At 32.9% G+C, this 13,251-nt stretch overlaps 1 protein-coding gene across 8 annotated transcripts in view; it reads left to right on the top strand.

Annotated features, from left to right (window-relative positions):
- Positions 1 to 13,251, top strand: part of MON2 (MON2 homolog, regulator of endosome-to-Golgi trafficking) — a 121,675-nt gene that overhangs the window by 20,251 nt on the left and 88,173 nt on the right. For 7 of the 8 annotated variants that reach the window (XR_013830545.1, XM_079937219.1, XM_079937218.1 and 4 more), the window contains 5 exons: positions 3,609 to 3,736; positions 4,247 to 4,378; positions 7,107 to 7,236; positions 9,541 to 9,635; positions 10,751 to 10,876. Coding sequence is in view for 7 of the 8 variants with exons in the window: in XM_079937219.1 (XP_079793345.1) it covers positions 3,609 to 3,736; positions 4,247 to 4,378; positions 7,107 to 7,236; positions 9,541 to 9,635; positions 10,751 to 10,876 (611 nt within the window). In the remaining variant the exon portion in view is untranslated. Of the gene's footprint in view, positions 1 to 318; positions 400 to 3,608; positions 3,737 to 4,246; positions 4,379 to 7,106; positions 7,237 to 9,540; positions 9,636 to 10,750; positions 10,877 to 13,251 lie in introns of all 8 variants that reach the window. The other variant, XM_079937220.1, reaches the window with a different exon arrangement.

Here is a 13,251-nt window from a genome sequence, read left to right as displayed (position 1 = left end):
CATCATTCTTCCTTTTCCTGTAATGTACTTTTAAGATGAAGCTGCTCATACTTTTATTTGTCCTCATGTTGAATCATTTAAAATATTTTCAGACATTTTGAACCATTAAAATTTTTTTACTGTTAGAAATATCAGTCTTTCCCATAACTAGATTTTAAGGGTTTTGAGGGTAGCAATCATGTCTGCATCACATTTTATTTCTTTCACAAGAATTATAATATGTTATTTAATGACTGTTAAAATTTATAATAAAACTTTTATTAACCCCTATTAGTGTGATTCATAGTAGGGTATCCTAGTTTAATTCTTTTTTTCCAGGATAAAAACTGCAATTTTGCAGTGAAACTGCTCAGAGCAAGGAAACCCCTAGGATATGGGGACCTGCTGGACCTCTTTCAGGTGTGTGAAAGTGCATCATTTGATCTCACAGTTATAAAATTTGGAAGTAAAATATATTTATCAAACACACAGTGTTATTCTGTTAAAGGAGTTGTGCTTCTTAAGGGACTTAGGTAGAAATTAAACTTTTTTTCTCCCCACCCCACCGCCCACCCACCAAGTTTTGATTAAAAAGAGTTGACCTTTTCCTCTTTTTTCCATGGAATGATTTTTTAAAAAATGGTTAAGGCAAGATGTCTTTATATTGCTGCACAGCCTTTTCCTCAATGTGGTTTCTAAACTCTAAACCCGTAGGAAGCTTTTTATGTAAAGCCACCTTTAAGTGCATGTAATTAAAATTATTGTTTATAAAGAGAAAGCAGCAATTGCTCAATTAGAAGAGTAGAGTTAATTTCTTCTTCTTAGGACCATTATGACATTTAACAGAAGAGAAAAATAATTAGAAACTTCTAAAAAACGATCTTTATATTACTTCATTGTGATCTAGATATGGTAGATATGTTTCCGTTTTTCACATTATGCTTCAAAAAACAGAATAGATCAATAGGTTTTATTTTTTGGTTGTTCTTCATCATCTATTCTGGATAACAGAAATTTCCTTTGACCAGTGTATTCTCATATAAACTGGGAGAAAAAAAAGTAGGAAGGGTACCTTTGACTTACATTAAAATAGAGTTAAAAATTACTTTTATTATTAGCTTAACTCAGCTTGATAGATCCAGATAACTGTGACTGACATGTATACAATATTTCAGTGTAACTCACCTTATTTTATTCATTCTAAGATACACAGTTTTTTCACATGTTAATATTCCCCAAATTGGTATGCATTTTACAATTAATGGCATCTTAGAATCACTGTGGGCCAGATAGTGTTGTAGTTGTCTTTTTCAGTGCATGTGTGAACTTGTTCATACTGTCACATCAGTTGAGTTAACGGTGCATTGTTGGTATCATGTAAGTTTCATTGCTATTTGAAATGTCACCCTAGTTGTTGTGCAAAAACTTTCTGTTAACATCTTATGGTAAGGTCGAAAAAAGCACCACCATCAAAGCCTGCAGAATGGGTGTCATTAGCTTAGAAGAATATCTCAGAGACAGTAGTGAAGTACTCTCAAGCAATGAGGCATCCTAAACAAACAATCCAATTAAAAATTGGACAGAAGATCTAAATAGACATTTTTTCCAAAGAAGATATACAGATGGCCAACAGATACATGAAAAGATGCTCAACATCATTAATCATCAGGGATATGCAAATCAAAACCACAATAAGGATATCACCTTATACCTGTTAGAATGGCTATTATCAAAAAGATAAGAAATAACAATGGCCTTCTTGGCCTAGAGTATGAAATTGTGAGGAAAAAGTATAAGTGATTAGAATGCATCATATCATAGTTTAATTGGCAAAGGTAATTGGCACTGATTTTCTTTCTGGCGATATGGGTGTGTCTTAAAAATCATTGTCATCAGAGCCTCTATGAAAGTACATTGTTTTTCTTCATTCATCTGAAGACTTCAGGCAATTGGTTTCTATTAGACACTTTTGACTCTTAATTTCCATTTGCATCAAATGCTGTTTACCTTAAAGAGTGGCAGCATAATGTTGTGGGAAGAATAGTGAACCAGGGATTAGAAGACATTTTCAGTTTCTGGTTTTACCACCTACTTATTGTTTTACTTGGTCCAAATCATACCCTATAAACTCTATATGAGTATTGTGATACTCAAATGAGAAACACAAGTTAATGTAATAAAAATTATAAGTGCCACTTGTTAGTATTGAAAACTTATATTTGCCTGAACAAGATTTAATAATTTGGAATGTTCTGCAGAGTTAAGGATGGCCTCATACTTCATTGATTCTGGCAGAATTGAATATAGCAGGATATTTACTGCTTCAGAATAGTATTTTTTGAGCTTTATTGTCATCTTTTAATCACTCATGTAAAATGTTTTGTGACATTGTTATGGAAATTTTATGTCTCTGGTTTTGATTCAAAATCTTTATGAACAAGAAAACAAGGAAATAAGGCAGGGGAGCTTTTTTGAAAACACTGTTCTTTGCCAGTCATATTTGCCTTCTCTTAGCTGTGCTAAATCAGTGATTTATACTGGCATACCGAGGGACTTTGCAGAGCATGCTGTAGTAAATAGTAGTCTTTATTTGCCATACCATAAAGGGAGTTTTGGGAGAAGAAAGAAGGGGATTTAAGTGATAAAATTAATGTTAACACTAGTTTTACACTTTTAAAGGTGATTCTGGATGACTTTCTCACGATTTCTTTTGAAAAACATGTTAAAACTCAGATTTCTGTGTCTTTATTACAATTCTTAATGTCAAAAAATAATTGATGGATGTAGTACATTTGAAAACAAATACCAAACACATAAGTTTAAAGTTCTCTTGACTTGGAATTTTATGTTATTTATTCAAATTCCCTGAGGATGACAAACCTGTCTTGTTCATCTTTGTGTAGCCATTCAGTAAGTGTGTATTGATTTAATTTCATTTTGTAAATTTAATTATGTATAATTCAGTTTGTGCATTTTCTAATCTTTTACATTTTTGTTGACATTTTAAAACTTCTGAAAGTATTGGCTTGGTAGAAGGAGTTATTTTAAGATTTGGAATTACAGCATGTGCATCCAATTAGTTTAAAGCAATATTTCAGTAATAAGAGGAGTAATGTTATTGTTTTTAATGAGTTTACTTCTTGAAGAAGAAATTAGAGCCAATGAATTCAAGGCATATAATAAAATTCTAGGGATTTTCTGAATATTCATTCAGAAATGTGGTGGGGTTGATGTATATACTATTTTTAATTACTTTTCTGCTCTAGAATATGAATTCTTATTCCTGTTTTCCCTTTTGCACTATTGAAGAAATAGAGTCTTTCTCTGACGTGGGATAGAACTTCTGAGAAATTGCCATTAAAGAGTTTATAGAAGAAGATGGAGGAGAACCAAAGGAGTGTCAGGAGAAAGGCATGGGAGAGCTGAACTTAAGGGGGAGTAGATTAGATACAGAGTCTGTAGTATTTATGTGAAGTATTTTAACTCTTACTGCTTGATTTTTATTTTGGTATTTATTTTACATTAAGTGATTTTTTATTAAGATTGTCATTACTGGTTGTAATTATATAAAAATATTCTTATTTATGAATTATGTTTAAAATTTTATTTTATATGTGTTCCAAATAAAGCATTGAAAGAGAACAGCTCAGAGGTTGTTCAGCCTTTTCTAATGGGTTGTGGAACCAAGGAACCGAAGATCACTCAGCTATGTTTAGCCGCCATTCAGAGGCTCATGTCCCATGAAGTTGTGTCTGAGGTAATGTGAAGATTTTATCTGAACTGTGCACTTACAAATCAAATCATGAGTTTTCATAAGGAGAGAATAAAACATACCTGATATTTTAATGTACAATAGTGCTTGAAGGACATTGGCTTAATTTTAAAAGGTTACCAAATTGTCTCATTATTAAACGCTCAGAATAAAGAACGAAGTACATTTTGTCAAGTCATTTGTAATCTAAGAATTCATAGTTCACTAATATAGATGAAATCTTAAGAACCAAGCAAGTTTTTAATATCACTGACGGAGAATATTATTCATAAATTATTTTTTAAAAGGTAGGAGAGAAAATCATGACTGTTTGCTAGATTATCTGAACTGATAATTTGTTGTTCGTTAACTTAAGGCTATTGTTTGTATCTGACCTTATGACGGTAAAATAAGGAAAAACATTTCATCACTATGAATCTGCATCACTTTTCTTATTTAAGGACCCAAACACCTATATTTTATTTGTTGACAATAATTAAAATCATTGTTTTACAGACTGCAGCTGGAAATATAATTAACATGCTTTGGCAGCTAATGGAAAATAGTCTTGAAGAACTTAAGCTGCTTCAAACAGTTCTTGTTCTTTTAACAACCAATACAGTAGTTCATGACGAGGCACTCTCAAAGGTAGGAAGCCTGTTTGTCAAAGTTCGTAAGTGCTTTGAGACAGTATTTGAATAAGCTGACTGAAAGAGAAAAGCCTGGTGCTGTTTGAACAGCACCTTTCCTGTAGCTATTGCAGTAATGCACATTGCATGTTAAAAGCCATCGGTGCTTTATTTTTCACAGGTTAGAAGTGAAATTAGGTTAGGGTGATTAAGCAGAGCCCCTTGGGTATAGCTGACAGGCTTAGTTATGAATAGGATGTGGCAGAAAAGGAATAGAGAAAGAGGAAAAGAAAAAAAAATGTGTTTTGAGGTATCAGTGTTCTCCACAATTACCTTGGGTATTCCTGATAGCTCTCCCTTTCCCCCTTTTAAAAATAATTTCACATATATATGTTATGTAAGCCAGATAGTTTAAATCTGTCCCTTAAATATCTGGAAAAATGTCCTTTTGGCATTGATACATTGATACTAGGTAAGGCTGCATGTATGATAGCTATTTCTCATTCCTTTCTTATTCCCACCCTCTTTAGGAACATATAACAGCTGTTCTATTATTTGTTTCACTCTTTAAAAAGTTTTTTAAAATTAAGAAATATTTCTAAAGAACAGAAAATACAGCAAGTAATATAAAAACCAGTCTTTACTTAATGATTTACTATTTAGGGAAATTGTTGGAATTTCAGTAATAGTTGTATTATAATTTGTATGCCTTTAAGGATGGTTGACTTGTAAAGTAGCAAAGTATACCATCACAGTATACTGTATAGAGACTATATCTCTTTTCTAGTTATTCATTTGATGTTCTTAGGATATAATGAGATTTTACTTAATTGCAAATAGCTTATTCTTTTACCCCATACCTGCTTTATAAAATATTTAATGTATTTTTATATATATGTTTGTTGTATATAGTTCCTCTTGGTTTCTAGCTATCAAATTATTGTTCTGATACATATATTTAAAATTTTATAAAAGGTTATCATTTGACCTACCCAAGCAATAAGAACTGATTATCGTTTTATTAATAAATATAGGATTTATTTTGGTATTTTGGTTAATTTGGAAATGTAATATTTGGGGATGAAAAATGAAGTATAAAGAAATAATATAAAATTGGGTAATAGGAAAGCTTCTCTATAACATGTACTTTTCCTTTATGTTGAAATTTTAAAAGTGTTAGTGGTATCAAAGGCTTGCTTTCTTTTAAATGTTTAATATAATTAATATGATAAGGCATAGTATTTAAAAATACCATTATTATGTTTTCCTCCAAGAATGGCTTCTTTTAAAACTGTAAAACTTCTAGAAGAACACATAGGAGAAAATTTTTGTGACCTTGGGGTAGGTAGAGACTTCTTAGGTAGGGCACAAACCCATGAATCATAAAAGAAGCCACAGAATGGGGGGAAATATTCACAAATATCTGACAAAGCACTTTTATCTAGAATTTATTGAAAACACTCTTACAACTCATTCATAAGACAACCCAATAAAAAATGGACAAATGATTTCAACAGACACTTTACAAAATAATCTATTCAGCTGACTAATGAATACATGGAAAGTGCCTCAGAATCTTTAGTTATCAGGGAAAAGCAAATTAAAACCACAAGGAGATATTGTTACACACCCATTAGAATAGTTAAGATTTAAAAAGATTGACCATATCAAGTGTTGTTGAGAATATGGAATAATTTTGAACTCACACATACTGCTGGCAGGAATATAAAATTGTAAAGCAACTTTGGAAAACTAACAGTTTCTTTAAAATTTTAACTTATACTTACTATGTGATCTGTCCATTTCACTCCTAGGTGTTTACTTACCCAGGTAAATGAAAATACATGTCCTCATTGAGATTTGTATGTGAATGTTCACAGCAGCTTTTTGTACAGTAGCCAAAAACTGAAACAACCCAAATGTCTATCAGGAGGTGAATGGATAAGTAGAATGTGGTATAGTCATACCATGGAATAAAAAAGTATAAATTACTGATACAAAGAAAAACGTAGATGAATTTCACAAATATTACAAGTGAAGGAAACCAAACAGAAAAGAGCACATACTGAATGATTCTATTTGTATAGAAAATACCAGCTAATCTATAGTGATAAAAGCAGATTGGTGGTTACCTGGGGCCAAGGGTGGAGGAAAAAATGGACTGCAAGAGCACAAGGAAACTTTTAGGATGGTGGAAATGTCATACTTGGTTGTGGCAGTAGTTCCATAGGTGAATATAACTGTCAGAACTCATAAAATCATATACTTTAAAGGGATACAGTTTATTGTATATAAATTATACCTTAATAAAGTTGATTTTAAAAGAAAAAATGATTCCTTTTTTAAAAATTATTTTATTCATTTATATGCTTAGCAAGTTTATATAGTATTTCTGCAGGTGATTTAGTGATACAACAAAGTTTGAGTACTTGCTATTTGCAAAAAAAAAGTTCTGGGAAAATAAAAGCACAACACATTATTGTATACATGTTAAAAGAACCAGATTGTGAAAGGAGTATTTCACATTACCTTGGTCAATCTTATGTGTCTGTGTATTTACTGAGAGTTTGAATTATTTCAAAATGCTGAGCTTTTTGTAGTTTTATTATATGAAAGAGTGAGACTTTTAGTGTAGGTGATTGAAGCAGCAAAACAAATTATTTAATTTTGGGTTACATCAGATAAAATAAAGATAATAACCATGTTCCTCAATCTTATTTCACACTAAATGGAAATTATTTTTTCAGGCAATTGTTCTTTGTTTTCGACTACACTTCACAAAAGATAATATTACAAATAATACAGCTGCTGCTACAGTGCGACAAGTTGTTACTGTTGTTTTTGAGAGGATGGTTGCTGAAGATGAACGACACAGAGGTAAAGTGAAAAAAGTTGTTTCCTTTTGACAGTGGGTGGCTCTAACATCCATGCTTTTCTCTTTTATTGATTGTCAGCCATTCCCCTATGAACTTAGGCTACCTAAAAATTAGAATACTTTAAGAAGCCTGTTAGGGCTTCCCTGGTGGCACAGTGGTTGAGAGTCCACCTGCCAAGACAGGGGACACGGGTTCGTGCCCTGGTCCGGGAAGATCTCACATGGCGCGGAGCGGCTGGGCCTGTGAGCCATGGCCACTGAGCCTGCGCATCCGGAGCCTGTGCTCCACAATGGGAGAGGCCACAACAGTGAGAGGCCCGCGTACCACACACAAAAAATTTAAAAAAGCCTGTTCATTTTAACTTCATTATTATTGATAATGGCAATTCAAAAGATAAATCCCCCATAATTTTATCACCCTAAGAAGTGGACTCTATTTTCCATGTTTATTTCTAATATATTCATAATTTCATATCGAAGATGATAATTTCACATTTCACACCAGATGTTGCATTATAAGTATTTTCAGCCAAACATTACATTATATGAATTTTTCATGTTATTTTTGTAATTGAAATTTTAATGGTTGCACTATATTTTGTGGCTATTCTATAATTTAATGAACTACTTGTGTTCAATAGTTTAGTATTGTTTTGAGTGTCTTCCTACATATATATTTCCATATGAATTATTTCTTTAGGGTAAATTCCCAAGAGTGAGCTTCCCTCATGTGAATCTTTGTCTCTGCCTATTAACATGTATTAATCAAGATTATTTATATAATGTAAAGTTTAATATTTTCATATTTTCATCAAATATTTGTAATTTTTAGCATCTTTTTCTTTGTGATTTACATTTCCTAAAAACTTAGAAACATGTCCTGTCACAGAGCTTACAGATACTGTGCTTCTGTTATAATTTTTATAATTTGATAACTTTTAACCTTTTTTTCATTTGTTAACCCTTATTGGATGAAAAGTAAATTTTTTCCCATGATCAGTTGAAAAGATCATAAGGTGCTACCAAGAGCAATCTCTCTGTTTTATGGAGTCAAGAAACAAAAGATTAAACTTTTTTTTCCCTTTACATAGTTTTTTCTTTCCCTTAAACTCTTTTTTTTTTTTTTCGGTACGCGGGCCTCTCACTGTTGTGGCCTCTCCCGTTGCAGAGCACATGCTCCAGACGCGCAGGCTCAGCGGCCATGGCCCACGGGCCCAGCCGCTCCGCGGCATGTGGGATCTTCCCGGACCGGGGCACGAACCCGTGTCCCCTGCATCGGCAGGCGGACTCTCAACCACTGCGCCACCAGGGAAGCCCTCCCCTTAAACTCTTGATATTAGCAATCTTTCATATCATTTGGTGTTTTTTTGGTAATACTGGTAAAAAACGGCAATACTAGTAAGTAATAATGGTGCCTACTCTAATAATTGCTTCACTTTTCCTGAAATTAACCATTGGTCAGATTTTTCACATTCAGTTTCAGACATTTAGTCTGTTGGTTTATTAGAATATTCCCACTGACTTTTGTCTCACTTTTCCTAGGGGAAATGCAGGTGGAATTCTAGCAGTTTGGAATATTAAGGAATTAAACTTAAGGGATAAAACAGGGCAGTTCTCCAGTTTGAATGTCTTGTATATTCATAATCTCAATATAAGTTCTGGATTGGTAGTTTTGCCTGTATGTCTCTAAAGACTAATATCTCATTTAATGCTTTCTAATAAGGTAGAAAATACTTAGAACCTCTTTCTTTTCAAGTAGTCATTGAGTCAACATTTATTCAAAACAGGCTGTCATAGCTTACAGGGAATAATATCTTCTTAGTATTCGAAGAAATTGGGAAGCCCCATTCTAGTTGACTCTTAGCTAGTCAATACCTGTGACTGACATAGTACTTGTGGCAGATCAAGCCGTTAATTCTTTTGAAGATGGAGAGATGATAGAGAAATTAACCATGTGATAAATATTTATATGTTTGATATTTAATGGTACATTCAAAGATCATGTGGATTTTAAATCCATGAAATAAAGAGACTGGAGAAAGGGGTACTGAGAAAATCAAATGTATGTGTAAAGATACTAAGTTTATTAAAATGAATGTAAGATAGTGAAGAGTGATTTTTATGGCATTTTGTGTAAAAATGGGATTCCCAATTTTTGTTTCCATTTTGGAGGCATGGTTCTGAAGTTATTATTAAAGTTTATAATTCTATAAATAAGTATTTATTTTAAGCATACCTTTTAGACAGTATATATGATTTATTAACGGTCATTATGAACTCTTAAACCCCTCTAATTTTGATTGCAGATGTTGTAGAACCAGTACTAGTCCAAGGAAATAGTAACAGAAGATCTGTCAGTACCCTCAAACCTTGTGCTAAGGATGCATATATGCTTTTCCAGGTATTTCAGTTGATAAGAATAATTTTTATTATACAATATAGTTTTGTATGAATTTTTGATTTTGGAATTTTGTATCTGATTCAGTTTTTTAAGCATCATTTTTTTTAATTGTCCAATTTTATAGTGTCAAAGAGGTACAGGTTACCCCCACTATCTGACAGTAGCACATTTCGGTGAAACCTTTCATAAGCCAAAATGGCCTAAAGTGAAAAAGCAATTACCTTAGTACACAATTACCTAACGAATGCACAAAATAGATCGAGATAAAGCACAGATGCTCACAGACACAGTTCAAAGCTATGGCAGCTTGATGCTGAGATGCTGAGTGTAGTTCCCGGGGAAAGAGCTTGGCAGTACCACTGTTGCTGCCTAGGGTGTGTGCTGCCTCTACTATGGGCTCGCTGCAAAGCAAGTGCTGACACGATTTTCACTTTTGCCTTTTTTTTTTTTTTTTTTTTTTTCTGTAAAAGTGAAAATCCTCTTCAGATTTCTTCTGGTTAGAGAAAACAGGTGCTAACATAGGTCTTCTGTAAAAGCTAAGTGGTAAAGCGAACTTTTGAAAAGCCCGTGATACCTGTATTTAAAAAAAATTCTAAAACATTAAAGAGCATCTATAGCTAATTAACATGATGAAATGTTATGTTTCACTTTAAGGAAATAAAATGAATTAAACCCTGAACTAGATATATTAGGGATGACTAGTCATATAAAATACTTCCTTTAATAGGAAAATTAAAGTACTAAATTTCTGTTCTACCTAATGTAATTTGATATGCAAATACCTGATTTTTACATTACTTGTCGTGAATAAAATAAGATTAACCTGCACTAAAATTTTATTAATTTTGGTTAAAGGGTTAAGTGGTTTTTCATTAAAACCATGTTAGAATAACCACTTATCTGTGCACTCTATATATTTAGTTTACTTACATAATCAACTATACAATTAATCAAAATTTGAATTACCAGTACTTAGTTTCTAAGGAGTAAAACCTATTATTTAAGAAGAGATACTTTAAAAAAAATTTTGTGAACTATAAAATGAAAGGACATTTCATTCCAGCATGTGAAATATTTTATTTATTTTTTATTCATTGTTTGATTTATTTTCCCAGGACCTTTGTCAGTTGGTTAATGCTGATGCCCCTTACTGGCTAGTAGGCATGACAGAAATGACCCGAACATTTGGCCTCGAATTACTTGAGTCAGTCTTGAATGATTTTCCACAAGTCTTTTTACAAGTAAGCCATTTGTAGTATCTTGCAACAAAATTAATCTTTAATTTTTTCACAGATACTTTTCAAGAGAGTAACATGTATTTTTCCCCCACATTAAAAAATGCAAAAAATTATAACCTTAGACTTTAGACATATAATAATTTGCTGATATCTTAATTTTTGTTGTGCCCAAGCAGTTTGAAATTTTAACATTAGAAGGAATTCCTAGAGTGTCTAGTCAAGCATTTCCCAATCTAAGGGTGTACAGAGGAATGTGGTACGTGAGCTATTTTTATAATATTTAAAAGCCTTAAAAAATTGTCGCTAATTTTTTTACTTGTTTGTATGCAGCTTTGTGCTTTAACATAATTTAAATGGAAGAAAGAAGTCGTCAATGCTTAATAAATTTAATGTGCTATACAGAATATTTCAAAACAGAAGGTTAATAGGGGAAAAAGTGAGAAAGAATTCAAACTTTTCATTTTACCTGTAAGAAGCTAAAGTCCAAAAGTGATTCAGTGATTTACATGGGGTTCTTTAGTTATTAGCAGATCTTGAACAAAAACTTAGAACTTTTAACTACTACTCTAGCTCCTTTCCCTACCATGCTGCCCCTCCCTAAGTCATCTATTTTATCCTTGCTTTTACCTAAAAATGTGTGAATCAAGTGAGAAAAAAGTAGAAGGTCCTTTAGCCCAAGAGTTGGGACTGAAACTTTTACTACATGGTTCATAATTTTTGGTCCGTGTTAGACAACTGTTCAGTGCTTTCAATGATAACAATATTAACTGATGATTCCCTTTCTTGTATTAGTATAGGATAAGTGTAGATACAACTCGACTGATCATCTTGTATAAACTGATAGCTGTAACAGCTACCACTTTGGACTGCCTACTCTGTGCTGTGACTTTGCTAAATTCCTTATATATCATACTCTCTTTAAGCTGCACAAATGCCTGAGAAGTACCAGTTATTCCTACTTTACACAGGAGGAAGCTAAGACTTTAAGAGGGTTAAATAATTTGTCTAAGGTTTCATAGTTTGTAAGTGCCCTCACCCTCTAGCCACAGTGTCATTCTTGTTGTTCCTAAATGACCCAGGTGGACTTCTGCTCCTAGGCCTTTGTACTTCCTGCTTCCTGAACCCGGAATGCTTTTCTCCCATATGGCTTGTTCTCTTACTCTTTTGAGGTCTTTACTCAATGGTCAACCTACCAGATAAACTTTCCTCACCACTGTGTAAAATGGCGGCTGTTTTTCATGGCAGCACCCTTGTCTTTCTTACTCCTTGTTATTTTTCTTTGTATCATTTATTTCCTCCTGACATATGTATTTGTACATTAGTTGATCTCACTTCCCCTACAGGAAAGTAAGCTCTATGAGGCAGGGACTTAGTTCACTGTTGTATAGGTGCCTATAGTGGTGCCTGGCATATGACAGGTGTTCAATAAATATTTAAATGAATGAGTGAATGAATTTGTAAATGAATTTGAATTTGACAAGATCGGGTGCGTTCAGGGTGGTATGGCCATAGACAATGAATTTGAATTTGAAATGTCTATAGTTTGGATTATGTTTTTTAACTTTGTAGGAAAAGATTTGAAAAAATGTTTCCAGATTTATTGTACCCATAATCTATTCTACTTTATTCTTCCTGCTATAATGCAGAGGAGAAAAAAGAATTATTCTGTGTAAGATCCTAAAATTTACACCTACAAAGTTTTCTTCAAGAGAGAAATATTTGCTTTCATTCACTCATTATTCACTCATCCAATCAAAATTTACCAATCCCTTACAATATGCTAGTCCATGTGTTCAGTGTCAAGGATACAGAATTTAAATAAGACAGATAAAATTCCTGCCCTTGCGGCACTTACCAATCTAATTGGAAGAAAAACATTAACTGAATGATAAGCCATGATGAGTGCTGTGAGGGAAAAGTATAAAAAGTGCTATGGAAATGAGTAACATAGGTACCAAACCTGGTGGAGAGTTGGTGATGAATGAAGGCTATGAAGCTTTCACCTGAAAGATAAAGAGTAGTTAGTTGGGGGAAATAGGTAGTATAGGAAAAGAATATTCCAGAGCAGTGGCTCTAAGAAAGGATCTGTCTTCTCTTTTAGAAAATAAGCTTTATAAGGGCAGGGAAAAAATCGAACTTAACCTTGAATTCCTTTACCTAGCACAGTGCTTGGTACATATTAAACAGTCAGCAAGTAAATGCTGAATAAATCATTGAAATGTGAGTAAAAAAAGCAGTCTTTTACCTTCTTCAAAATAAAATCAGTGAGTTATAGGACTAATTATACTTATTAATCAAAGATGACTTTTGGCTTTCTGGCTTGAGCAATGTGTTGCTTGCTACTAAGGTGGAATACTCTATGGGCAGAACTTTTGCTA

This window comes from Stenella coeruleoalba, assembly GCF_951394435.1.
Source record: "Stenella coeruleoalba genome assembly, chromosome: 11".
Lineage (NCBI taxonomy): Eukaryota > Metazoa > Chordata > Mammalia > Artiodactyla > Delphinidae > Stenella > Stenella coeruleoalba.
This window is presented reverse-complemented; position numbering and strand designations above follow the sequence as displayed.